This window comes from Zophobas morio, unplaced genomic scaffold (assembly GCF_036711695.1).
Source record: "Zophobas morio isolate AGI-343-1 ecotype UQ-CSIRO unplaced genomic scaffold, CSIRO_AGI_Zmor_V1 ptg000379l, whole genome shotgun sequence".
Taxonomy (NCBI): domain Eukaryota; kingdom Metazoa; phylum Arthropoda; class Insecta; order Coleoptera; family Tenebrionidae; genus Zophobas; species Zophobas morio.
Window position 1 is genome coordinate 166238 of NW_026972483.1, and position 24703 is coordinate 190940.

Here is a 24703-nt window from a genome sequence, read left to right on the forward strand (position 1 = left end):
CGGATTGACAGAAGTAACTTTAAAATTTCCCTCATGACTGAAGCCACGGTTGTCCCGACAGAGGGAATACCTTCCAATATATCTTTATTACCTCAGGTAACTTTTATAAATTAGTTTATAAACTTTATATAAATCTTTTTTATTTATAGGAAAGCTTGCCACGGAAGGATCTTAATAAGGACTCTAAAAGGAGTAAAAACAAAGAAACTAAGAAAGAGAAAATTAAAACAGTACCTTACTTTAAACTATTTAGATTTGCAACCCGATTTGACATCTTTTTAGTCATAGTAGGTAAACTCGCAATTAGTAAAGGTGTATAGTCCTGCCATCTAATTATACACATAACTTCTTTAAGGTTGTCTGGCATCACTAGGCCACGGTGCGATGACCCCCCTCTTTACAATTCTATTTGGCAACATTATTGATGAATTCAAAACGCAAAGTACACCTAAATTCGCTGTCTTTCGAACTTTTATGTATTTTACTGCTTAGATCCGGATCTTCTTTTGAGCCAAGTAAAAGATATTGCAGTTTGGTTCCTAATATTTGGTAGCATAGCTGGAGTCTGTTCTTACTTACAGGTTTTCTAGCTATGTATTGTTTACTTTTCCTCTAACGGTTTTGCAAATTCAACTGCTAATAGTCGTTTGGTTGCACTCATTTAATTACGGGAGTTTTAATAGTTGCTTTAACGATTTTAAGAAAATTCTTTTGAAGCACTGCCATAGAATTCTTAGTTCTTTTGTTTTGGCCTCCCTTTTACTTTCTTTCGAGTTAGGCAAGTTTGACTTATCAGCTCTTTTATTATACAGGTGGGTTGCTTGCTAACGTCCGCGCAAAACCAAGCCCACCGCATGAGACAAAAGTCCTTTTTTTTTTTTTAATTTCAACTTCGTTTCAATTAAGCGAGTTTTTATTAAAAAAGTTATATCAGTTCGCTCCTTCGCCAAGACATGAGTTGGTATGACGACATTGATTCCGGCGAGCTTGCCACGAGAGTCACGAGGTTTCTATAAGAGACTTTTGCCGGGTTTCTAACTTGACTCTTCAACCTGAGTGACGTGGCTGATGTCGAGCAGGGCATTGCTGATAAACTCGGTAGTTTTCTTCACTACTCCTCTCTCTCGCTGGTTGGCTTCATCATCGGCTTCGTAAAAGGTCCTCTCTCTATTGCGCGCTTGGGCCTGCGAAGCTCGCTCATACCAATTCGCATAGGCTGGAAGCTGACTCTTATTATACTCGCAGCCTCGCCGCTCCTGGTCATTGCCGCTGGAGCCATGGCCCACGTGTTATCCCGAGCGTCTTCCGAGGGTTCCTCTGTTTACCCGTTTCTTGCCAGCCGGTCTTCCCCCCTCTTTCCAGGCAACAAGGCATATGCCAAAGCTGACGGCGTCGCGAACGAAGTATTCAGCATGTTTCGAACTGTAGTGGCGTTCAGCGGCGAGGAATACGAGGTCAACCGCTATCGAGCTGAACTGCAAGGTCTTTATTCCGCCAGCCCATCCTGGTAGAAGGGTTAAGTGGCTCCTCTTTTTTAGGCTCGTATAAGTCTGGCAGGAAGTCCGCCATTGCGACGGGACTGGGGCTAGGCATCACCATGTCTATTGTTATTATGGCCTACGCTTTAGGCTTCTGGTGCTGTGGCTCGGGTTACTGTACCACTCTTGACTGTGACTCCCGCTCTTATTGTAGGGTCGGCTACACGTTTGTCCAGAAGAACGAAATGAGCACCGGCAGCGTGTTAACTGTCTTTTTCTCTGTTATTATTGGAGCCATGGCTATTGGGAACGCCTCCCCGAATATCACCGCCATGGCAAAGGGTAGGTGACTTGCGGATGCGCAAACGTTTCTTTCATTAATTCTACTGCCGCACAAGCCCAAGGAGCCGCCTACTTTATCTTCGACGTCATTGGCAGAGAGCCCAAAATTGACAACTTTTCGAATGCGGGTTTGCCTACTTGCGCTTTTCTTGTGCGCTACAGATTTACCTACTTTGTTACGCGCGCTGCGTGCGAAGGGAAAGTCCCCGAAAAGCCCTGCAAAGGAGACTTGGCCTTCAATAACGTTCACTTCCAGTATAAAGGTCCTTGCTTATTGAAAACTGCGGCGCTCGTGTATAAGCACATGCGCAAGCCGCCATTAAATTATGCTTTACATATTATACTCGTTATTGGGTTTGCTTTAACTTGTAATAAGTACTACGCCTTTTTTTTAACAGAAAACGGTAAAAAAGTTCTTGAAAATATGACCTTTGAAGTAAAAAGGTGGGCTTTTTTTAAATCTCTGCGCGCTCGCATAGTTATTAATATGTTAGCGGCGAAACGATAGCCTTGATAGGCGAGTCTGGTTGTGGTAAGTCCACAATCGTGTCATTGGTTGAAAGGTTTTATTCTCCGACGGGTATTGACTGTTTCTGTGCATGCCTCGGGCACTCTTTAATCCGCTTAATCTCATCATCTCCAGCCGGGGATATTCTTCTGGACGGCGTTAAAATAGATGAGCTGAATATACAGTGGCTTCGCTCACAGATTGGCTATGGTGACCCCCTGCCACCTTTCTCCTCGTCCCTTTCCGCCATGCTCAGCAACCTTTCTTTAGTGAGTCAGATGCCGACACTTTTTGAGGGCACCGTCGAGTACAACATATCGCTCGGGGCTGGTTTTATTCTCAATGAAGTAAGCTGCACGCATACCTCGCTTTTGCAGGCCATGACGTTGATTTCGAGCAGGCATATGACCCCTCGAGGTCGGGGGGTTTGAACAATCCGAGGTTCAGGAGGCAGGAAGTCACAATTGACATGATAGTGGAGGCTGCAAAGAAAGTTTTAAAGACTATCGCTTGGCTCTGGTGCCAGCATGGCCTCTTCTTTAGCTAATGTCATTCCTTCAAGGCAAATGCCCACTCCTTCATCTCCACCTTGCCGAATGGCTATAAGACTTACATCGGCACGTCCAATATGCGCTTGTCGTGCTAGACTATTTCCTAATGAGAGCATGTTCCAGGGCCACGGGGGACGCAACTCAGCGGCGGGCAGAAGCAACGCATTGCCATAGCAAGAGTAGTGAATTTAATATACTCTACGCCGCCGCTCTTTTTTTCTTCGGCAGTAGGCACTCGTTAGGGACCCCAGAGTTTTGCTTTTTGATGAGGCTACTTCTGCTTTAGACTCCGAGAGCGAGGTAACGCTGAGGGCGCCCTCATCGTTGCTAGCGCCACGTTTGCAGTCTCCGTTATATAAAATAGAGGGTGGTTCAGGAAGCGCTGGACAAGGCGTCTGAGGGTCGAACGACCATCGTCATAGCCCATCGGCTCTCCACTATAAGGCACGCCACCAAAATAGCGGTGGTGGTAAATGGAGCGATCTCGGAACTCGGTACTCTCCTTATTTTTGCTGTGGCTCGAAAGCTTAGCTTTGACGTTACCCGCTCCAGGTTCTCACTCTGAGCTCCTGCAGAATCCTCAGAGTTTGTATTCCAAAATGCTTGAGTTGCAGAAGCTTAAAGGTGATACACTGTTCCTTCACCACCAACTTTGCCCGTGAGCTCATATCTGCTGTAGAATCTGAGCTAAGTGGTTCGAGTGATCTGTCCAAGGAAAGTTTTTACTCGCCAGTGCTACTAGAACAGGATCAACAGCTAGACGAGCTCCCTGAGGACGCTGAGGTACCCCTTGGTCACACTGTACGGCCCCCCTTGAAACGCCCATCATATCTTTTCGTTTACCTTATCGTATTATGCAGCTGTCCGCAAAAGAGAAGGTTATTCAGAAGGCAAAGCGACTAGGGCCGGGCGTCTATCTCCGGGCGTTTAAGCTTAACAAGCCCGATTGGCCCTTTCTATGCATCGGTTGCGCATCTCCATATTTAGCTTAAGGTGCCCCGAGCCCATGTCGTGCCACAAAGGGTACTTGGGGGCAATGTGTTCTGGCGTTATCTGGCCGGTGTTTTCCATTGCATTTTCGGAGATGATCGACTCGTTTACGTTGAATAACAAAGACCAAGTCGAAAAGTCACTTTTCCTTTTCCCTGACTCTGCGCACATTCACTTCACTCGAACGAAGGTGGGTGCTGGTCTTTGTGGGACTCGGCCTCGCTGCCTTTCTTGCAAACTTCATGAACCACTTTGGCGTGGGTATAGCGGGTGAAAGACTCACTAATCGGTATGCGCGATTTACTCTCCGTGATCTCTTCATCCCCGCTACCGCTAGCCTGGCCCTCAGTGTGCGCATCGCCTGCTTCGAGAAACTCGTGCGCCAGCCTGTCTACTGGTTCGATAGTCAGGAACACTCCGTGGGCATCATAAAGACACGTCTTAGCTCGGATGCCACGCGTGTCCGGTCGACTCTAGCTTTTTTGTTTTGTTTTGCACGCGCTATAATTTTCCTGTTTAACAGAAACCTCGTGGGTGACTGCTTTAGTATTTTTTTAACGGAGATGGCTACATTGACCTCTGGCATTGTTATTGCCTTTACTGCCTGCCCAAAGTAATCTGGCCAGACATCGCCTGCCTGCCCGACATTTCCTTACTACACACACTCTTTTAGACTGTCCGCCGTAGTTCTTGCTTGTGTGCCTGTCATCATGCTTGGTGCGGTGTTACAGATGAAGCTGATGTCTGGTTTTTTAGAAAACGGTGCAAAGTACCAACATTTAGCTTGTTGTCCTCCCTTCCTATAAATCACCTCTGCCAGGGTTTACGCGGAAGCCGGTAAACTAGCGAATGAGGCTGTTGACAACATCCGGACTGTGGCTTCCTTAAGCGTGGGCTACCATTTTCTTGGCATGTTACCCCTGTCCTCTGGTCCTCTGATTTCACGCCACTTTCTGTAAACAGAGCGGTACACAGAAAAGCTCAATCAACCCGCCAGCGACAACAGAAAGAAAACACAAGTCTGTTTGTACACGTGGCCTCATGTGTAGTCTTTCTTATGTCTTATACCCACAGGTTGCTGCCATTTCTTTTGCTTTCACGGAGTTTTCTACCTTTGGTACGTGCTGTTGGTCACATCATCTCTCGCCCACTACAATTCTTTTCTACTACAGCTATATGGGCGCTCTCTTTTTGGTATGGAACCAGACTTGTAACAGAGGGCCACTGCCAGTTTAAGGAAATGATGAAATCGGTATACCACAGTTGCGTCTTTTTACGGATTCGGAGGTTCATTTCCAACCACAGATCACCTCAATTGTGTTTGGTGCCCTCACTTTAGGCCGAGTATCCGCCATGCTCCCAGATATGGCCACAGTCTCGTTTTATAAATGGAAATTTTCAGACCCTTTGCGTGCTAAAGCTTGTTCCTGCAGGGAAAAGTTTCAGCTGCCCATATATACCACTACTTGGATTTAAAGTCAGAGCTTGACATCACCGACGAAAAAGGTCCGGCTTACTTCTCTGCGTCCAATGATAGCCCATAAATTTTCTCGTAATTAGGCGAAAAGCCTGCCGCGTGTTCCGGAAACATAAGTTTTTCTCGCACCCACTTTAAATATCCGACCCGTCCCAATGGTATTGCGCTTATTTACTGGCTGCTCTAATACCAAGTTGTAAGGCGCCCTTCCTGAACAGTAAAGGTGCTGAAAGGTCTGAGCACCTCCGTCTCCTCCGGGAAGACCCTGGCGCTGGTTGGAGGTGCCGACCCGCCTCTGTCTCCCTACTTTGCCTTCACTCCCTTCTATACAAGAGAGCGGCTGTGGGAAAAGCACGTTGGTGGGACTACTCGAGCGATTCTACTGCCAGGAAAAGGGCGAAATCTTCCTGGACGGTAAGCAGTACTTCACTAGCGACACTCCGTGCAGGGAAGATTGTTACCTGGTCTTTAGAGATAAACATTGAGGATTACAACCTGAAATGGCTACGCTCGATGATTGGCATCGTCAGTCAAGTAGGATTAGCAGCGCTACCCTGCTTGCTTTCCTTATTATATCGTTATTGAAGGAGCCAGAACTGTTTCAAAAGTCTGTTCGGGAAAACATTGCTTACGGGTTTTCCAAGTTGGACACGACGGTCGTCACAGACGAGCAGATTGTAAAAGCTGCCAAGAAGGCCAACGCGCATGACTTTATTATGAAGCTGCCTGAAGGTACCACCTAAATTAGGACCCATGCTCGAAATAACTAGAGCTCCCTCGAGGATACGATACCAACGTGGGTGAGAGGGGTAGCCTTCTGTCTGGCGGGCAACGCCAGCGAGTTGCTATAGCCCGCGCGCTGGTTAGAGACCCTAAGATCCTGCTGCTGGACGAGGCCACGTCGGCGCTGGACAGTGAGAGCGAGCGGATCGTTCAGGAAGCCTTGGACCAAGCCAGGGAAGGCAGGACGACCATCGTTGTTGCCCACCGCTTGACGACTATCGAGCCCGCGGACAAGATCTGCGTTATAGCCAATGGGAAGGTTGCGGAGTCCGGAAAACACGGCGAACTAAAACGACTAAAAGGTTACTTACGGGCACTGTTGTAAGTGGGCCCGCTCGGTAGCTGAAGCTTCGTTATTAGGCATTTACGCCAAAATGGTGGAAGCACAGAATCGATGAACAGCAGAGAAAGTAACTAAGGAGGAAAATTCCTTACTTACTGGCCTATGTGTGTAGCACCAATCAACTTTGAATAAAGCGAAAGCACGTTGGCTGAGAGGAGAGAGTATAGTAGTTTATTACGCAGGCAGGCACGAGATAAGAGGGGGGGGCCGTCTAGCGTTTCCTTAGATATTCAAACACGTGCTGGCGATCACGCTCGAGCCATGCGGCATTGCTGGCAGGAAGGCAAGTAGAGTGCACGAGAGCAAGGAAGATGATCGCATAGAGCACTACCTCATGACCCGCTCGATGCTGTTCTCAATAGTGCGCAAGGCTGATTCGGTCGGATGGACAGTGAAGAATTCGCGAATCTCTTGCGCTCTATTATGTAAACGAAGCATTGAAGAGGTGCGAGGCCGAACCCATTGAATATGTATAAATACTTTTCTTTCGAGGCAAAGTTTTTCGTAGCAACCTCGATCATCCTACAGAGTAAGAACTGGCCTGGATAGTAGTTTCTAAATACAAATAAGAAAAGGTAAATAAAGTAAAAAACCGTTTCCAAACTGCTGCTTCAAAGCGGGGAAGTGTTCTTTCATATATTTCCATGCTAGAGGGCGCGCAACGCCATTGCTGCTTAGGGAACCGTAGACATAGCACAGGTCCTAGAGAGAAGGCATGGAACTCAAAATGGAGAGTCGGGAGGACTGGAAGTCGACGCACAGACGGCCGGACGGCTTCACTGTGCCCCATCTTTAACAGCTCGTCGACTAGTTGCGGAATTTCCGTGCGGCCCAATGCAGATAGTGCGCGCATTCTAAAGTCACAGGCGGGCATAAATACTGGCAGAGTCAAACCAATTACTACGGCACCTCTCCTCGTGCATATCAGCATTATAGAAGATACTGCGGACACTATCAAACTCATGCTTTCCCCCGTTCGCTACAACAATGCTGAACACTGCGGAGCGCAAGTCGGGAATCAGCGATGCAGGATCTTCTAGGTACTTTGCAAATCTGCAAGTCAATAGTTTTCAGCCCCGCGGAGCTTGAGAGAGAAGCTCTATATTACCGATCTCTAGCGACATCAATGATAGCGGCATCCCCGTTGAGCCCTAAAAATATATAAGCACGGTCGTCACGAGGAACTATAGAAGCGTCGTACCGAGCGCGGAGATAACAACGGACCGCAGCAACGAGCGCAGTGGGTGCTCATTCTCCTCGGGCTCCCAACCAACCTCGTGCGCTATGGGGGAATAGAGCTGGCGCATGTAGGTCTGCAGCTTCTCCTTCGCCTCATGCTCTTCATAAAGAACTTGGACTTGGCGCAAATTTTCTGTTATGTCTACCCATACAGTGTACTCCTAATAAAAGTGGAGGCGGTCGGCCGAAACGAATAGGGATCGGCCTCCTTTACCTTCTCTTCTTTAAAATATTCGATTAAGCTAAGAACTTTGTCCGTCCTTATGTAACCGGCCTAAGTGTACAAAAGGAAAGTTAGTGGCACTAGCAACCCAATGACATGTGCGCATTACCCGCGAGAGCGCAAAGGCGTCGTTGGCTATCCCGAGGCGGTCCACGGTGGGCAAAACTTGGGTTATCAGGGCATCTGACAGAGCCGAGAACAGTTCATCCGAGTATTTGACGCGATAAAAGCCGTTAAATCCCACGTTGAGCTTAAGCCTCGTGTACGATAAGAGAGAGCCAATCAGAGACAGCGAAGCGGCCAGTTACTACCACGTCGACTTTGCGAGGTCTTCCGGCAAGCGTAGGGTGTCCTCAAAAGTCGAGAGTACTTTTCTAAACACGGTATTGGTCCCATCCCCGGTCACCGAGAGCGGAACTTGCCATGCCTTTTCCTCTTTTAGCTTAAGAGGCGGGTGTGTTTGACCGCAGAGTAGATGCACAGGTGGGCAGCTAAAAGTACTGCTTCGCCGGTTGCTAAAAAGCGCTTCTGGGTGACTGAGAGTGTGTCTTTGGCCGTGCGCGTCACCATTATGACGGGGTAGCCTACCGAGTGGGAAAGGTATCTACAGGGAAAAAAGTATAACGCAGCGAACAAAAGTCGTGCCCGTCTCTTTCGTCCATTTGTAAGTAAATTCGACAATGTCCTTATTGCTCTATAATAAAAGAGGCACGTTAGAAAAAAAAATATCATAATGACGAGAAGAAACCGCTTCAGACAAAGAGCACCACAAGTCTTTAGTGGCTGCATTGCCGTACTGATGCTTCTTTAGGTATCCCTGTGCAACCACAGTGAAGATATAAGAGCGGGACAGTAACAAGCCGGGCTCCAAGCTACCCGGAGGCCTTCCCGGAAAACATCCATTCCCAGATGAGCTGCGAGCATCCTGATAACGGAGGCCCCCTTGCAATACGAGATGGCGTCGAAGATTTCGTTGACCTCGGAAGACCGTCGCACTTCGACCTCGATGGGGTGCGAGCTACGCAGAGAATCAAGTTGCAAAGCACTCGACGTGTATCTTTAAGAACAAAGGCATGTTCCTTCTCCACGTGCACGACGACCTTAAACAGAGTGCTTACTCCTGGACAAACTGAGGCCACGCATCCCATTCTTTGTAGAGAAAGTCGACGGCAAGGTTGCCAACCCACGTGGCAAAGCCCTCGTTGAGCCAGAGATCGTTCCACCATGCCATTGTGACCAAGTTACCGAACCACTGGTGGGCAAGTTCGTGCGCAACCACGTAGGCGACGCGCTGCTTGCTGGCCAACGAGGAGGTGGCCTCGTCAATCTATGGAACCCGAGTGCGAGTAAGGAATATACATTATTACTGAAGAAAGCTTGGTAAAGACCAGAAGAGCAGTTTCTCGGTAGGTTATAAGCCCCCAATTTTCCATTGCGCCGGCGCTGAAGTCGGAAATGGCTATCATGTCGACTTTTTCCAACGGGTAGCCAAGATCAAAATAATCCGTGTAAAAGTCCAGGATTTTACAGGCACATGCTAGAGCGAACTTGCCTATTTTGCTTTATATAGAAGCCGTAGAATAAAAAAAATTAAGGAAACCCTTCTTGGACTTTCCTACTTCCGTAAAAACGCGGACGGTAACACCGCGCTCCGTTTTTGATTCCACAAAGTCGTATTCTCCAATAACAAAAGCAATCAAGTACGTTGACATAATCTACACATTGATAATTAATAAAATTATTTTCCCTAAATAAAAGTATTACGGGCGTTGGTTTATAAGTAATAAGTTGGGTATCTCCGCGTGTTTCACTAAAGTCTACAGGCATGTTGGAAAGGCCTATCAATGAAACGGGGATATCGAGACGGATGACAAAAGTTGCTTTCAATGAAGGTTCGTCAAAGCAAGGAAAGGCTCTCCGAGCATCAGTAGGCTCAAACTGGGTAACTATTGAGTAAAAACAAAATTAAATACAGTTGAATAAAGTTATTTTTTAAAATTAACCCCCGCAAAACTTGTACTCGCCGTTCTTTTCGTACTTAGAACGATAAAATCCTACCATTTTATCATTCAGCTGGCCTTTGGAAAATCAATGAGATTATTTAGTATAGAATGATAGAGTTGAGGGCACCGTTAAACGACAGGTCTAACTGATATTTCCCAACAGTGATTTTTTCCTTAAAGTAAAGTGTGACCGTTTCATCATCCTAAAGCATGCATTTTGTTATGTATTTATAATGGCCAAATTTAAGGATTGTATGAATTGCACAGTCTACTCAGAAAAACTTATCTACTTTGTTGTAGTTTAAACGAGATTTATCAAAACTGTCCTTCCCACTCTTCAGTGTACATTCCAAAATTTCAAGATCTACAGCGTGCAAAATTATTTCTTGAGTGTTTTCGAAGACTTTAATTTCAATAGAAGAAGTTCCAAGAAAAGTAAATTGGTCAAAATCAGGTTTAATGGTTATGTCATAACTTATAGGTTTCACAAGGTTAGGTAGAAGTTGTCTGAAGGGTTGGGTATCTGAGTGAAAAAAGTAGATAAAAAAGATAACGGTCACACTGTGAAACAGGTAAAAACCTTTTCCGACCATAACTATTTATAATAAAGTTTATGGAGCTCAGCACTACTTTTGTAGGCGATAATAACTAAGCTTTCAGAAAGGGGAATCTTAAAAGTCAAAAGCACACTTAATATAATTACCTAATTTGGTATCTTTCGAGTTTCTAGCTATGCTGAAACACGTTTTTTTAACGAACTTTGTAATAATTTCAATTTTTTATATTTAAATTTATCAATTATTTCTGCAATTAATTAATTCTATTTAAAATAGATCTTATAAGGTGGTGGACCCAACCAAACTGCTTTGCACTCTTGAGCTATTAGATTTCTTATCACCCCTTAAAGTAGATGCCCTTCTTTAGGGGAGCAAAAAAAAGTCATTTAGTATCGATTACAAAGCCTTAAGGGTGGTGCTCATGCACATTCTTTACAATATGGTATAAATGATGATGTTTTAAGGAAAATATTTATTTAGAATTATTTTAAAAACTTTTGCGAAGAGAATTAAAAATAACAAAAATGGTAGACGAAGTCTCTAAAAGAAGGATTTTACGTTCTAAGAAAATGTATATAACTAAGTAGTGATTAACGTATACTTTATAGCACAACTCGCGTTTAATATACCTTCATTTCTTATTAAAATTCTTGGAAGACTAATGGGAGCTCACTTAATTGTACCTTTATAAATAGGGATTTTTATTAAATTTTTGACGATGGATTATTGTATACTTGTACAAAAACATTTTTCTTAAGTTTTAACTGGTTTAGTAACCCTCAGCTACTATTCACAGATTATTAAACTGATCAAACGAGATCCGTACAACCCCTATTTGTGGACAAGGTGAAAAACACTTTGAAAAAGCCTTTGACCACATAGGCACTAGCTGCTCTTATGTAAACTAGGTGCATTAGGTACAACCTAAACATACTTGCGTTGTTGTGTGCGCACTTTCCTTGCGAGTGAAAATTGGTGGTACTACGCTTTCTTCATACCCTCGACTGACAGCTGCTGTCCCTTGAGACTCACTGCTATCTCCCTCGCTCTTCGTGCTGTATGCGAGGCATTATAATCCTACTAACCTTCACACTCGCGTCGAGCTCTAAGTCGATGAACCTGCTGTTCTACGCGTCCTCAAAGAGCCCTTCGTTATTAAGGTCACACCTACAACGATACTGAACAAAAAGCATTATGTATAAACGCAACAATCTGCACTTATATATCGTCTGTTAACAACTCCTCCTTGATTACGATTTACCTGCTTAGGTAAGATACACAGTCAACTGGAGCAGTTGTAAGCACATTAAAACAAACTACTGAGGCTGCTGACCGGTAAGCCGTGTTATTCGAACAACGACACTCCTCCTGCTGACTTACCCGCAACTTGAATTTTTCGAAGCTCAGCCATCGCTGCTTGCGAACTACATAAGTTGCATTCAATGGTTATTTAAGTTAAAAGGCCTTAGCTACAAGTATTAACCGTTTAATATGCCTCCAGATTTTAAAAATCGTTCACCTATAATTTGCTTCGAAAATAGTAAGACTAAGAAAAATGAGAACATTTTACACGCACACACCAATTGTTCTTTAGAGTGTGCCTTACCGAAGTTGCTAAGACGTCTTACGGTTGTGATCGTTACGACAGTCTGCCACTTTAGGGTTAGGGATAGGGTTAGTCACATCATTCGGAGAAAACGTAATCCACATAGCTAGTAGATGATCTCACCCGGGTTATTAGCGAACGTTTTGTCATGATCACGAGCTTATCACTAGAAAGTTGTTGGGTTTATTAACACCCCTACTACGTCCTCGTGGTAAGCACACACCTCGAAGGACCAGGCAATCTTTTAATTAGGGTTCGAGCGTTAACAAATAACTTTGCAAAGTTAAAAAAGCTTCAAGATTGTCTCCTTTTGAAGGCCGTCAAAATTTTAAAAATATTGTTTTACCTGTTGTCCAGCTGTAATATACGAAATTCGTGTTTAATTCCTAAGCTCGCTTGGGCTATGTAATGAAGGTCCTTGGCGCCAATCTGTTAAAAACAGTGCATATTATAGAAAAAGCTACTATAATTTTTAAAAAAGAAATGGTAGTAATTTATAATCTTTTATGCCTCTTTTGCTTTTTCTATTGCTTCAAATGTTCATCGCCTACTAAAAAAACTTTTTCGTATGTCTACGAGTACAACTTAATAAAGTTTCGAAACTGCTTCGAGACCGTATTATGCCACGCCTGGTCTCCCACTCTGCTCTAAAAGCAAATAAGTTGCTCGATAAGTTTGGTGCCCACGTAAAGGAGCTTTACTATATTAACAGTGGTCATAGTTTATATGTAACAATTCACTTTAATTTTAAAACAGAAATTTTTATTTATTTATTTAGGACAATCTAAAGCCGCCAGTCCGGAACGGAAGAGGTAATGTGGATTAAGCAAATTAAAAAGGGTCTAATACTTGGTCGTAGCATGACAATGTGTTAAGCGAGTGCAGAAGATTTAACAAACATCCTTTATTTATATACGATGTAGTTGGAAACGCCATAGTACCTTCAGGGTCAAAAAAAAAGTTCTAATTTTTTGTAAAACTGTCTAAGTAAGATGGAAATTATAAAAATAGATATTACTTTTTATAGAAGCCCGGATACGGGTTTTAGGTAGAAAGGGGGAGGCACCAGGGAGTGGTCTTGGCATCGCAACTGAGTTTGGCATCTACAACGAAGTACACTATACCAGCTAAACTTTTCTCCCAGAAGCACGTCTCACTCAACGAAGTATCGTTAAATCCTAAGCGAGGGTTAGATTAAGAGATAACCTCAAAATAAAAAATACCCCTCTCTGGAAAATGTTGCTTCGCATATCTATTTTGTTCCTCAGTTTTACTCTTGTCCCTAATATCTTCTTTTAAATGTAAATTAATAAAAGTTTTTTTCGTTCCCGTGCTCAGCAAGGGAGGTCTATCAACTTTTATTTTTTTTGATCTAATCCTTTCCCGAAAGTCATCATCTTCCTACATATTTAAAAAAAATAAACGAGGGGCCACGCTTCGTTATTAAAAATAATTTAAAAAAGTAGTTAGAAGAATTGAGATTGACGTATAAAAATTAGCATCAAGTTAGTCTTAACGGGTCTAAAATTAGTGAGATTAGCAAAAGAAACGCAAAATAAAGAAAAAGTCTATTAAAAACAACTATTAATACTCTTCCCCATCCCCAGTAATCATTTGAAAAGCCGTTTACACTAATAAAAGCTTCTTTTGTTATAGTGATGATCCCTCCTAAGAATTTTGAGTGCCTATACAGAGGATGTAGCCCGGGTCTAGAGACATGGTAAACCCCTAATAGAATAAAAGTGGGTATATTTCATTTAAAAAATAAAGTTTAATATATATAAACTTTGTTATAACTTTTTTTTTAAAAGCTATTTGGTAACACCTGTTTTCACCGGCTTTCCATAGTCTAAATTTGGGTTATCTGGTAACAAGTCTATGTCATGTAAAGCGAAATAGTCACAACCTAACGTAAAAAAAAGTATGTTAAGTGTTTGTACCATGAATTTATATAAAAGAAAACCAGCATAACTAGCATATTTCACCCCAATATTAAAAAGTTTGCCCCGATTAAATCGGAAAGCATCTGTCTAAAATAAAACTTTACAAAAGTTCAATACCAAAGACTTAAATGACTAACTTGATTGATGACCCAAAACTGATGTGGAATGCCTTTATCAGATAAGTACTTGGTCATATGAGTAATAAAAGGTCGAATATGCTTGGACCGATTTCGAAATGGAACAATAACACCCAACGTGTTCGGTAAAATCTAAAAATGTTTCAAAGAAAACACTATGGTAAAGCGATAATTGTTGGGTTAATATAAACTTTTTGGTTTAAGGTAGTAACTTGAAGTGTTTCCTCATTGCAGCGTAACTCAGTTAACCTTACGTTTGAAAAGTTGCTAGTAGTTGGGTAACTTTTGGCCAATTTTATTTTCAGTCTATAAAGAAATACAAATATGAAGCAGCTAAGGATAACGAAACCTCTCTTCATGATAAGAAATACGTCTACACAATCTTTTTAATAACACCTAAACCACTTTTTAAACCCAGGAAAAATGAAAAGGCTGTCTCTTTATTATAGTTGAGCAAAAAGCGTTAACTCTCGACAACTATCTTGTACGGATCCCAAACCGCAAATTTAGTAGGAAACCAGTAAACCAGAAGACTTGCGTTTAAAGGTAGTATATCGTAGAAGTTTTGGTTGTGCTAGCCTAGCTTAAAAGAAGAATTTTATACAAGATCAGTGTATGTGTAAGTGGGAGAGGGTAACTCGTTTATAGTATAGAATAAATGGTGAATTGGTTATATGGCCTTATGGTTTACATAATGCCTCAATCAGTAAGAGAGAAAGCTTTGAAACACGCACAACGCACAAGTTTGCTTCCTTACTCTCTTTGCGTCTACATCCAATTCTAGACTTGCTTTTTTTAATAATTAGTTTAGTTTTTCTCAAAGCAGTGAGCTGATAGAAGATAGAACTAGTTTAGTTGATTCATGCCCTCAGTATACAACTATGCAACTGAAAATTTTATAGGTATAGTCTTTTCAAACTATGTTGCATAGGAATACAATGTACATTCAAGTAATTTTTAGTTTTTATCAACAAATTATAAAAAATATAAAGGGAACTAAAGGTAGATTCGAGATTTACAATCTTCATTTTTAAGAAGCTGTATAATAAAAAAATTGTAAACTATAAAATGCTGCCTATAACTTTCCTAGATAAAAGCAAGTTTAAACTGGGTCTTTTTACGTTTATCTTGCTAAACTTCGCTGCAAGAAAGTTTTATAATGTTATTTAAAATATAATTTTATAAAGAGCGGACTATACAAAACTATTTTCTATCCTAATGCCTCATTATTTATAAAAATATTTTTAAATAAAGCTTGGAAACTCTTACGGTAGTTAACGCAGAGATCTTAAAATTATATCAATCCCCAGCAACCACGCACAATAAATAAAAGGCTGATAGGCGCATGTCCACTTAGCCTACTACATAAAAGTTATTTTATTATTTGCTCGTTTTAAAAGAAAATAGCAACCACTCTAATATAGCTCTTATTATACAGTGAGGAAGCTTTCCAAAAAAGTTGTCTACAATGAATAACACCGACTTTAAAACGTTGTAGAAATAATCCTCCTTCCAGCTGCGCTTAAAAATGCATTTAAAGTTTATTCACAGGAAAAGCAAAACGGACATAGTACCGATGTAAATTTTTTAATTAAATTACCATATAGAATGTAATTCCACAGAGTGCAGGCAGTCCTACATAAGAATAATCAAACTTGCAAATTTAAAGCAAAACGAAAAAAGACCACAAGTAATGTCAGAAATTGATATAAAACACATTAAACGACTCCAAATACGCGTTGCAATGAATATCAAGTGCTTGTTGCTCTTCGATTTATTTAAATTGCACTGTCCATATACGAACAGGCAAGGAACTTAAATCGTTGTAAAAGAACATAGAAAAACAAGCAATGTTATTAAAAAAAGCAAAAACCTTATATACAAGACTCTGTCAGATCTAACTTAAAAAAAGTTCTTTTCCAAAAAATTAAAAAAGCTTTAAACTATTTGTGTAGCTAAACACAGCTGAAATTAAAATTAGCGTTAAACCTAAACTTCAGAACTTCCAAAAATAGAAAAATGATTAAAGTCTAACGCGTCTTCGCTATTTAAAAATACTTGTTTAAAACTTGGAAAAAAATGGTAAAGCAGTTGGGGGTCAAACTAGACATGGAGGACAATTAATAAACGTACAGTAAACGTTGATAGCTAATATAACAAATAAAGCAGAAAATAAAAAGTAAACAAATTTTCTTAGGTTAACTTAATAAGTCACTAATCATAAAACCGGTAAATTCTAATAATTTATAAATGAAGGATATATGCTTCACCAAAACCATAAAAAAAAAAAGAAGTCACTGTCGAAAACTAACTTAAATCGGGTATCAAAAAATTAAAAAAAAAACAAATATTTAAGGCGAGTTATCGAACTACAGGCTTATTTAATGTTACCTAACACGATTTATCATATAACTGTTTTCAAACTTTCCATTATCTATTTACTTTTTTTTTTTTACGAGATATAATAGCAAAGCTGTAAATTTGTGTCTGACAATGTCACCCTTGTTGACTTGTTATTCATATTAAAAAAGATCATTTAGTAATATACATAAACAATATATGGAAAGCAAGAAAAAAGGGGCAGGATGAGAAGAAGTACAAACTATAAAGTTAATTAGTACTGAGTCCCAATAAATATATGTAAATCTGCAGCACGTGTTGTACCGACCACGACAATACATGAACGTGTTTCTAGACATTTTGTAACCTTAGCAATGGTTTTCGCTGGCGCTCAGGCTAGCCATCGCTTAAATATTTGAGCGATAATAAGAGTAATTTCTATTTTAAAACTATATTGTATGAATTCATTTAATTTTTGCTGGCCCTATTTTAAACGTTAATTTTTTTAAGAAAACCACGTAGCAAAGGTAGTTGCACATAATTATGGTGATTTTAGTTGATGCTTAATAAGAATATTTAATATGAAGTAAGAGAACGTAAACTTTAAACTTTAAAAGTAGAAAAGTTATCTTTACAAGTAAGGCAAGAGCTTTTACAGATACTTTGCTTTAAAGTAAAAAGTCCTTCTAAGTTTGCTTTAGTTTGCCAAACTGAAAAGAAAACATTAAAATGTTTTTTACGGCTTCTTAAAAGGAGAGTAACCTCTTAAAAATTTTCTGTTATTCTGCCAGCACTTAGTCAGACAGATCTTTTTCAGTAACAAGTGTGGCGGTCGGAGTAGGTTTTTATGTTTAAACTAACAAAGTGGAGCGTATAACCAGAACTCTTCTAGAGTTTACTTCGCATTGCACTTGACCGATTTTGAATCTCAAGCACAGTCTCAAGGCTTTAAAAGCACTTCTTGCGCCAACAATTAATATATTGTTTACGTTTAATCCCGAGGGTCTTACACCATACGTAAGGTTATCTTGCCCCCTACTTTTGTTGCTGCGCATTTATCCTTAATCAGAGTGAGTTCTTTAAACTAAGAAACCTTTCGCAAAGAAACTACAAAAATCAATGAAATCTTAAGAAAAGTATATGAAAAGTAAAAATGGACTCCTTAAATTAAACTGTACTATGACGTACCCAGTTTAAAGAAAAAAAGTTTGAACAATTGCAAATTTGGTATGTACAAAGTACAGACTTAATAAAAAGCTTATAATCGCTTCCGTTGTTCATCAACGTATAAATATTTTAACAAATATTATACGAACACTACGATGAAATCAGAGAGATTAAAGGAGATTTGGTCCATTTTCACTAGTAGTTTCACTAACGTTCACCAGAAGAATCGACTCATCAAGAGCTGAAAGATTTGACTGGGATTGCTTTTCTCGCTTTTCCTTCCGCTCTTTTACTTTTTCAAGCCGTTTTCGCAAAGTGTCTTCTCTTTTCTGCTTCATATCTTGTACTCGTTTCCTTTGGTTGACAGTCTAACAGTACAAAGTATAAGCTTTTATTTTGAATTAATCTTTTTGTTGTAATATAAGCTACATAAGAATTGCAGAAAATGAATAAAAAAACTATACTTTATTTCTTAAACCATCCAGAAGTTCTCTTTGCTTGATTCTTTCCTCTTCATTTGATGAAAATTTATAATAACCAACTCCCAATTGTCGAATTTCTTTAAAAGTAAATAAGAAATGTCGCCCGACCATTTATTAAAAATAAAACATAATTATTATTATTCTAAAAAAACTTTCAGTATAGTAAAAAACTGATTTAATATTTTTAATAATAAAAGAATTATAAAAAAAAAAAGCAAAATTATTAATTTTATGAAGTAAATGATAAACTATGTTACCGCCACGACTGGCTTCAGTGTAGTGCAAAAAAGTTACCGGCTTGGACATTCTTTCTTTTTCTTCTTCTTCCAGCTTTAGCACTTTCGCCCTTATTTCTTCTCGCCATTGCTTCCTTTTATCAACTAAATCTCTAAAATTTTAAAAAAAAAAAAAATTCACTAGCAATTTTGCTTACTAGTGTTATCATAAACTTGTTCAAAACGAACATTAAATAACTTCAATAATCTATTTGAAAATTAAGAGATACACTTAATAATTTAATCACCACTAAACTTACTCGCCATCCAGAGGGCGGATTTCCAAGTCTCTTTTTTTAAATTCCTCATAATCAGCCTTAAGGCATTTTCTTGTTCTAAAAAAACAATTAACAATTTTCTCTTAAAAAAACTTTTAAGTTAACAAAAACATTTAAAATTTGATGTGCGCACTTTCAATAAAATAAGCTTATAATATCACCAAGAAGAGCAAATGTTATGGGTGCTACAATTCAAACATACTACAGAAAAACATAACAATCCTAATAAAAACTATTCAAAACGATTGAAAATATAAAAAGTTGACAAGCTTAAACTGTAATAAGTGAATTAATATACTATACAATCTTCAAAAATAATAATTGATTAAATTTTAACAGTAAACTGAAAGCAGGATATTGAAAACGACACAAGAAGGATAAATGCTACAAGTTAAATAACAAAAAGGTCAACTAGAAATACAATGACTTTACAGTTCACTACTTTTTTAAAACTACAAAACCATCAAATAATTTCATAAAAACTCAGATCCTGATAATAAGAAGAGCGCGTTAACAAAGCTAAGGATTAAAATAAAGACTAGATTTTTAAATTACCCCAATACTTAGTAAATAAATTTTTGCAAAAAGTACATAAATAAATAAATAATTCTTAAAAAAAAAAGTTATTGAATAAATATATATATAACGAAAACATTTATTAGAAAAGACAAACCGGCCAAGAGAATCAACAAACTCAATCCAGTCATCTTCGTTGGCGACTGCGGTCTCTAAGGGCAGTAAATATTTATAGCAAACAAATAGATAAAAACGTTTTAAACTATACTTGGGTCATAATTTTCTAATAACTCTTGTTTATAAATTTGTTCCCGGTCTTCTAATAATTCATTGATTTTATCTTCCTAATTACAATTATAAACTTAAAAACAAGGTATGGGGAAAAGTATAAAAATAACATTTTCCCATTTTTTCTTTTCAAAATCCACCAGATAGCCATCCTCTACGGTTTCACAATATTTAAGCATATAAATTAATAATCAAGCTTCTTTAATAAGGATGATTCCCTTTACCATTTTCCAGTGATTCTGGAGCTCCTATAAAAAGTAATAATTGGTAAATATCTATATATAATATTTTTAACAAACCTTCTAACATCATTTTCTCGTATACTTTTGCTTTTTGCTCCAGTTTAATTTTGATTTCTTCAAATCTCAATATTGGTTAATTTACTGATAAACCAGTAAAATATTGAAAGACAATAATATAAATACTTTTTGTTATCTTCATTCTCATTTTCTACTTTCTTCTCTTGTTTTGGCTTTTCTACTATAATTTTACCTTTAATAGACTATTTATAATAATTAATTAATCTAAAAGCTGTTATCATTGTTAACTATAAACCTAAAATTTTATAAAAACAAATTAAAAACAAATTAAAAAAAAATATAGGTATAAAAACTGCGAACTGTCCATTACTGTAAAACGTAAAACCAGGTAAATCGGTAAACTAAAAACAAATACACACAAAGCCGCTATATCTCCGTATAAATATTAAAATATAAAACAAAAGTTTTATTAACTAAAAAATTAAAAGTTTAAGTTTATAAAAGCATAAGTATAAAACTATTCTAAGGAAATTTAAAAAGTTATTATCAAAGAAAACCTTTTCTATTGGAGTTGGTTTTACAGTTGGTTGAGAAGTACTTGATTTTTCTTTATCAAAGTTTAACTGTGACTTATGTAATTCCACTTTTAAATCTATAAGCTAGACAAATATAGTATATCCTTATAATAAAATAAAAAACTAATAGAAATTGGACACATACAGAAGATTCTCCCACTTTAATGGCATTTTTCTTTAACATTTTTCATTACTTCTCGTGGAAAAATCCAAAAATTCACTTTAGAACTATTGCTGGATTCCAGTCATGCCTGACACTATTTATGGTTAACCCCTCCCTATGGTAAGTGAATTTAAACTTAGCCTTTGTTAAACCTATTAAACTTGCTTACGTCATAACATTTACGCAAATTTCCTGAAAAAAAAAAATGTTCCAGTTATTGACTACGCTTCAAATCATATTATTAAGTTAAAAAAGATCTTTCCGAGAGCAATTTCAGCGTTAAGTTTTTAAATAATAGTTGTGAACTCGCCAGGTAAAAGAATGAAAAAGTCGATACTTATTAAATTAGAAATAATTTATACTTTTCAAATCTCCTTCCTCAGATTGCTCTTAACATATTAGACAGACACATGGCGGTTTGGCTGTTGTAAAAAAAGTGCCTGTTTATATCTGAGGTTGAGAGGTTAGCATCTAAAGTTTTCCTCGAGGGGTAGTAGGCTGCCTGGGGGAAATGGTAATATATGTAGGAACCAAAACTTTGTCTGCACTTTAGTTCTTTTTTGAGTTTTGTAAATTTATTCAGAGCTGTGTATATAATTTTAATAGCGCTCTTAGTTCTATTCAGGAGTAATTTATTTTAAGGTAACATGTTCTTAACAAAAAATGTTCTGGCGTTCGGCGCAAACTTTACTCAGTATAGTAGAGGGATGGCAACTTTAAAAGAAAGTAAATGATACCTTTATTCAGATGTTTTACACTTTTTTCTTTTTCTTACGTATTGCCTATAGTTGCTCTTCGATTAAAGTCTGTCAAGTCTATACAAAAAATTACCAAGTCTATGAAAATGGTGTCTGCCGCCAAGTATTCTAGAGCAGAAAGAGAATTGAGAAACGGAAAAGGTTTTGTGCAAAGCATTCAAGGTTCGAAATTTATAAAAAAGGAACTTTCTTTTAATTTATTGTTTTTTAATTAAATTTTAGCGCTAACTTTTCAAGCTGATTTACAAGTTGATTCTCATAATAAAAGAAAATTAATTATTGCACTTTCTTCCGGTAAATTTACTTGAATTTTACGCTTTTATAAGTAATTTATCCATTCTGCACTCTGTAACACGCTAAATTACTTCACTAAGTTTATTATATTTTCGTAGGCATTTGCAAATTAACTTTTTTTGTTATTATTAACAACTTATTATTATTGCAATTCTTGGTAAATAATTGTTTTTTTACATGTTTATACAACTCCATTATAAATTTAAGTAGATGACTTTTACCTAAATAGAGAAATTCCTAGTATATCCGACCTACTATATTTCACTTATATGTTCATTTATATTAACTTAGATCGCGGTCTCTGCGGTGGGATCCATTCTTCCATCACTAAAGTTGTTAAGCCACTTCTAGAGGCTGATAAGGTATTGCTCATAGTGAAGTTGATGAACTAGTAATAAGCATATTGGTGAACGAACAAAGTTTTACTGCATTCTATAAGGAGTCTTTAATAAACATAAATTTTTGTAAGGAAGCTCAACTTGTTGTTATTGGGGAAAAAGTTCGCTCTCAGCTTCAAAGATCATATGGCGATCGCCTTTTCTTCTCAATAAGCGATTATGGAAAAGTTTCAATTTTTAATAACTAAAGCATCGTCGACTTTGTTTGTTATAAAATTAACAAGCGACCGCCTTCTTTTCTGGAAGCGTCTGCAATTGCAACTAAAATACTTAATAGTTCCTGTGAATTTTCTGTCGGAAATATCATCTTCAGCAAGTAACATAATTCTTGTGCTCTCCACTTGCGCTGATTTCTCCAGTTATTCTATATATACAGATTTATATCAGCCCTGTCCTACCAGCCTGCCTCCTCTCCGATTTACTCCCACACTGCAATGAGCGAGACGGGTGGCCCTATAGAGTAGCTTGCAATATTGCTCTACAATCACATATTGTTGATACATAGAAAAGCTGATCGGATATCAGTGCGAAGAAGACACTCTGCAGGCGTACCAGGAGTTTCACATGGCCTTGTCCCTTTACCACGCTATGGTTGAAAGTTAGCATTCTATAGCGAAAATTCGCAGGAGTTTTGTAACCAACTTTTAATGCATTTACGTAACGAAGGTTCCGCTAGCGAGCAGTCGGCTCGGATGAACGCTATGGATAATGCCACTAAAAATGCGGGTAGAGTTGGAGTGAAACCTTTGAGGCTTTCTTTTTCTAATAATGTTTTTGTTTTAGGAGAAATGATAAATAAGCTGTCCTTGTCCTACAACCGCACCCGCCAAGCTGTAATCACAAACGAACTAATTGAGATTATTTCGGGTGCAGCCGCTGTCTAATAAACTTTATTTGCTTCTCCTCTCTCTTTTGAGCTCGTAGTGTCACAACAATTTATTTAGCCAATTCTTTTTCGGACCATAGAGAATGTACATCCAGCTTTCTGATATTAACGCAGTTTCACTTCTACTCTTCCATATTACCCTAGAAAGTTTGGCTTCAAAGTATTATAAATAGGTATTGCAGTTTCCAATAATACAAGCAGTGCTAATGTCATAATAGCCGGATGCACCAACACATAATAGCGTTGCCTGTTGCATAACGAAACTTTGCTTTGGCACAAAGGGCATAAAGAGCTTGAGCCGCCGCTTTAGAATTTACGTGCGAACGCCCGAATATTTCTCCGGAAACACTACAGGATTTCCGCGCTTTTGAAGACTAGCAGTGACGCTGCAGGGAACCGTTTTAAAAGGTGTTCCGCTTTTTTTCCATAGTAACAGCAATTTTCCGACGACAACACCGGCTGGCAAACGTGACTAGGTAGCACTGCAAATGCTGGCGCAGCAAAGCCGGCGACTCTGACGAAGGGTAATTTGCCGTCTCCTCTGCTTATAAGGTAACTCGAGTGTGGAGGTCGACTCTGGCATGTTGCGCACACAAAGTGCAAAGAGCAAGGGTGAAAGAAATAATCCGGGTCTCAGTAATTTAGTCGCGAAGCTTTAAACTAGGCATGGCGCTTATGAAAAGGTTCTCGTTATAGATTTTTGTACAACCTTAAGTGACCGAATGATGGTTAGGGCGAGATACGACTGTTCCGCTTACGTAGGTCATCTTTGACCTCTTAGTGAGAGAGATAAAAGAATAAATATTTTAAAATTATCGACAAAGTAAATCTACACCAATAAATTTATTGGCAATTTTTTCATTAATAAAATTAATGTACAAAACAAATATGTCTACATACCGAAAAATTGTTTTTTTTCTTTAATATTTTGCAATATAGGATGTACGGTCAAACTTGAACTTAGTATGACTTATAAACGTTTTTATAAAAAACGCGCTATCAAAATTTATATTAAATGTATATAAAAAAAGTAAATTACATAAAAGAATTCAAATATAGATATATATATTAAGGGTATAATTAAGTAAGCTGACGTACTACATAAAACAAAGTATGCAAGATGGTAAAAAAAATATCAAGGCAGGTAATTTTTAAACTTTTTTTTGTGTATTTGTACCCCTTTACGAAAGGTCAATAAATGCTTACATATTTGCATTGTAAATTTAATTAAACCAAATTAGATTTTATAAAATTTTACTTAGTTGTATCCATTTAATGTCAAATTATTTAATATTCTCTAGGAAAATTAATTTATTTTTTTCTTAAATTTTTATTTGGCTGTTTTCAGGTTCTTAATTGGTTTACTCACCGATCATTTTTCCTGTGAAAAATTACAGGGGTTTGTTTTTTGTGTATTTAGTGGTGTATCTTAACCTAATATATCGGCGGAGGAAAGCCGGTCATCCTTTTGGCGCTTAACGTGTTAAAAACCATTACCACACACCACTTCCGCCACTTAATAATGGTGTGATACGACAGAGACAAGGTGACGCTCATTGCCGACCATTTAGCTGCTCAATGTGTATCTCCCACTTGGACAAACTTTGAGGCCGAGGCAAGACACCGCAGGGTCTTACGATTATTGTGGAAGGGCTTATTAAACAGAGCTCACCTGATGAAATCACTGATATAGTTTCTGCACTTTCACAATGGAAAGCACCCGCCTTCAACGGTATTACTAACGAAATGCTAAAAAAACTGCTGCCGGCGGCGCTTAAGCAACTCTCCTGTTCTCGGTCTTCTTCAATCTCGCTTGACTCTTCCCCACGTGATGGAAAACGGC

General features: G+C 38.6%; 5 protein-coding genes and 1 long non-coding RNA gene across 17 annotated transcripts; 3 read left to right on the top strand and 3 right to left on the bottom strand.

Moving 5' to 3' along the window:
- The first annotated feature begins 11 nt into the window (after nt 1-11).
- Nucleotides 12-6621, top strand: LOC135120390 (ATP-dependent translocase ABCB1-like). 2 transcript variants are annotated; one of them, XM_064044689.1, is made up of 43 exons: nt 12-96; nt 150-291; nt 356-442; nt 493-581; nt 813-865; nt 926-1006; nt 1058-1158; nt 1216-1311; nt 1363-1482; nt 1539-1635; nt 1693-1820; nt 1877-1948; nt 2018-2083; nt 2219-2264; nt 2315-2400; nt 2464-2538; nt 2599-2675; nt 2729-2821; nt 2891-2945; nt 3003-3058; nt 3111-3179; nt 3244-3373; nt 3432-3503; nt 3559-3680; nt 3740-3845; nt 3902-4007; nt 4060-4158; nt 4219-4335; nt 4393-4482; nt 4543-4638; nt 4690-4778; nt 4833-4888; nt 4944-4986; nt 5042-5121; nt 5175-5243; nt 5303-5375; nt 5430-5504; nt 5565-5627; nt 5680-5760; nt 5819-5880; nt 5934-6078; nt 6129-6431; nt 6490-6621. In XM_064044689.1, the coding sequence occupies exons 1-43, from the start codon at nt 34-36 to the stop codon at nt 6525-6527; spliced, it is 3867 nt and encodes a 1288-aa protein (XP_063900759.1). In that variant the 5' UTR covers nt 12-33; the 3' UTR covers nt 6528-6621. The 2 variants fall into 2 exon arrangements, with proteins under 2 accessions (XP_063900759.1, XP_063900760.1); XM_064044690.1 differs by having other exon boundaries at nt 3559-3662.
- A 34-nt stretch (nt 6622-6655) lies between these two features.
- LOC135120391 (puromycin-sensitive aminopeptidase-like) lies at nt 6656-10675 on the bottom strand. The gene is made up of 24 exons (XM_064044691.1): nt 10641-10675; nt 10518-10590; nt 10228-10460; nt 10065-10140; nt 9938-10012; nt 9699-9880; nt 9535-9649; nt 9323-9486; nt 9053-9261; nt 8811-8991; nt 8683-8751; nt 8580-8628; nt 8436-8518; nt 8246-8376; nt 8044-8191; nt 7926-7985; nt 7674-7872; nt 7581-7623; nt 7382-7525; nt 7233-7326; nt 7066-7174; nt 6953-7013; nt 6804-6890; nt 6656-6744 (listed from the first exon to the last, which is right to left on the bottom strand). Exons 2-24 carry the CDS (start codon nt 10528-10530, stop codon nt 6684-6686), a joined length of 2586 nt encoding a protein of 861 aa, XP_063900761.1. The 5' UTR covers nt 10531-10590; nt 10641-10675; the 3' UTR covers nt 6656-6683.
- Nucleotides 10676-11234: 559 nt separating this feature from the next.
- On the bottom strand, nt 11235-15488 carry LOC135120393 (beta-1,4-galactosyltransferase 7-like). Of its 10 annotated transcripts, XR_010278594.1 has the most exons (13): nt 14372-14566; nt 14181-14312; nt 14064-14130; nt 13926-14006; nt 13692-13828; nt 13324-13501; nt 13119-13278; nt 12447-12529; nt 12324-12373; nt 12224-12266; nt 12101-12149; nt 11978-12040; nt 11235-11918 (listed from the first exon to the last, which is right to left on the bottom strand). XR_010278594.1 is itself a non-coding variant. In XM_064044693.1 (8 exons), exons 1-7 carry the CDS (start codon nt 14537-14539, stop codon nt 13145-13147), a joined length of 897 nt encoding a protein of 298 aa, XP_063900763.1. In that variant the 5' UTR covers nt 14540-14566; the 3' UTR covers nt 12685-12747; nt 13119-13144. The 10 variants fall into 10 exon arrangements, 2 of the variants coding, with proteins under 2 accessions (XP_063900763.1, XP_063900762.1); XR_010278591.1 differs by having other exon boundaries at nt 12101-12266; XR_010278593.1 differs by having other exon boundaries at nt 12101-12266; nt 12324-12392.
- Nucleotides 12651-13049, top strand: LOC135120436 (uncharacterized). Its single transcript, XR_010278609.1, has 3 exons — nt 12651-12814; nt 12879-12912; nt 12960-13049. It is a non-coding gene; the product is annotated as an uncharacterized LOC135120436 (long non-coding RNA).
- A 2327-nt stretch (nt 15489-17815) lies between the features above and the next one.
- On the bottom strand, nt 17816-20588 carry LOC135120431 (coiled-coil domain-containing protein 174-like). 2 transcript variants are annotated; one of them, XM_064044743.1, is made up of 12 exons: nt 20507-20588; nt 20344-20445; nt 19952-20028; nt 19826-19890; nt 19751-19774; nt 19637-19680; nt 19507-19582; nt 19396-19450; nt 18705-18779; nt 18427-18557; nt 18152-18246; nt 17816-18055 (listed from the first exon to the last, which is right to left on the bottom strand). In XM_064044743.1, exons 1-12 carry the CDS (start codon nt 20543-20545, stop codon nt 17858-17860), a joined length of 981 nt encoding a protein of 326 aa, XP_063900813.1. In that variant the 5' UTR covers nt 20546-20588; the 3' UTR covers nt 17816-17857. The 2 variants fall into 2 exon arrangements, with proteins under 2 accessions (XP_063900813.1, XP_063900815.1); XM_064044745.1 differs by lacking the exon at nt 20507-20588 and having other exon boundaries at nt 19826-19882; nt 19952-20006; nt 20344-20412.
- Nucleotides 20589-21014: 426 nt separating this feature from the next.
- LOC135120414 (ATP synthase subunit gamma, mitochondrial-like) lies at nt 21015-22882 on the top strand. The gene is made up of 11 exons (XM_064044723.1): nt 21015-21038; nt 21167-21250; nt 21313-21444; nt 21505-21576; nt 21868-21938; nt 22046-22141; nt 22199-22290; nt 22351-22421; nt 22480-22572; nt 22641-22700; nt 22758-22882. The coding sequence occupies exons 2-11, from the start codon at nt 21172-21174 to the stop codon at nt 22856-22858; spliced, it is 867 nt and encodes a 288-aa protein (XP_063900793.1). The 5' UTR covers nt 21015-21038; nt 21167-21171; the 3' UTR covers nt 22859-22882.
- Nucleotides 22883-24703: the final 1821 nt, after the last annotated feature.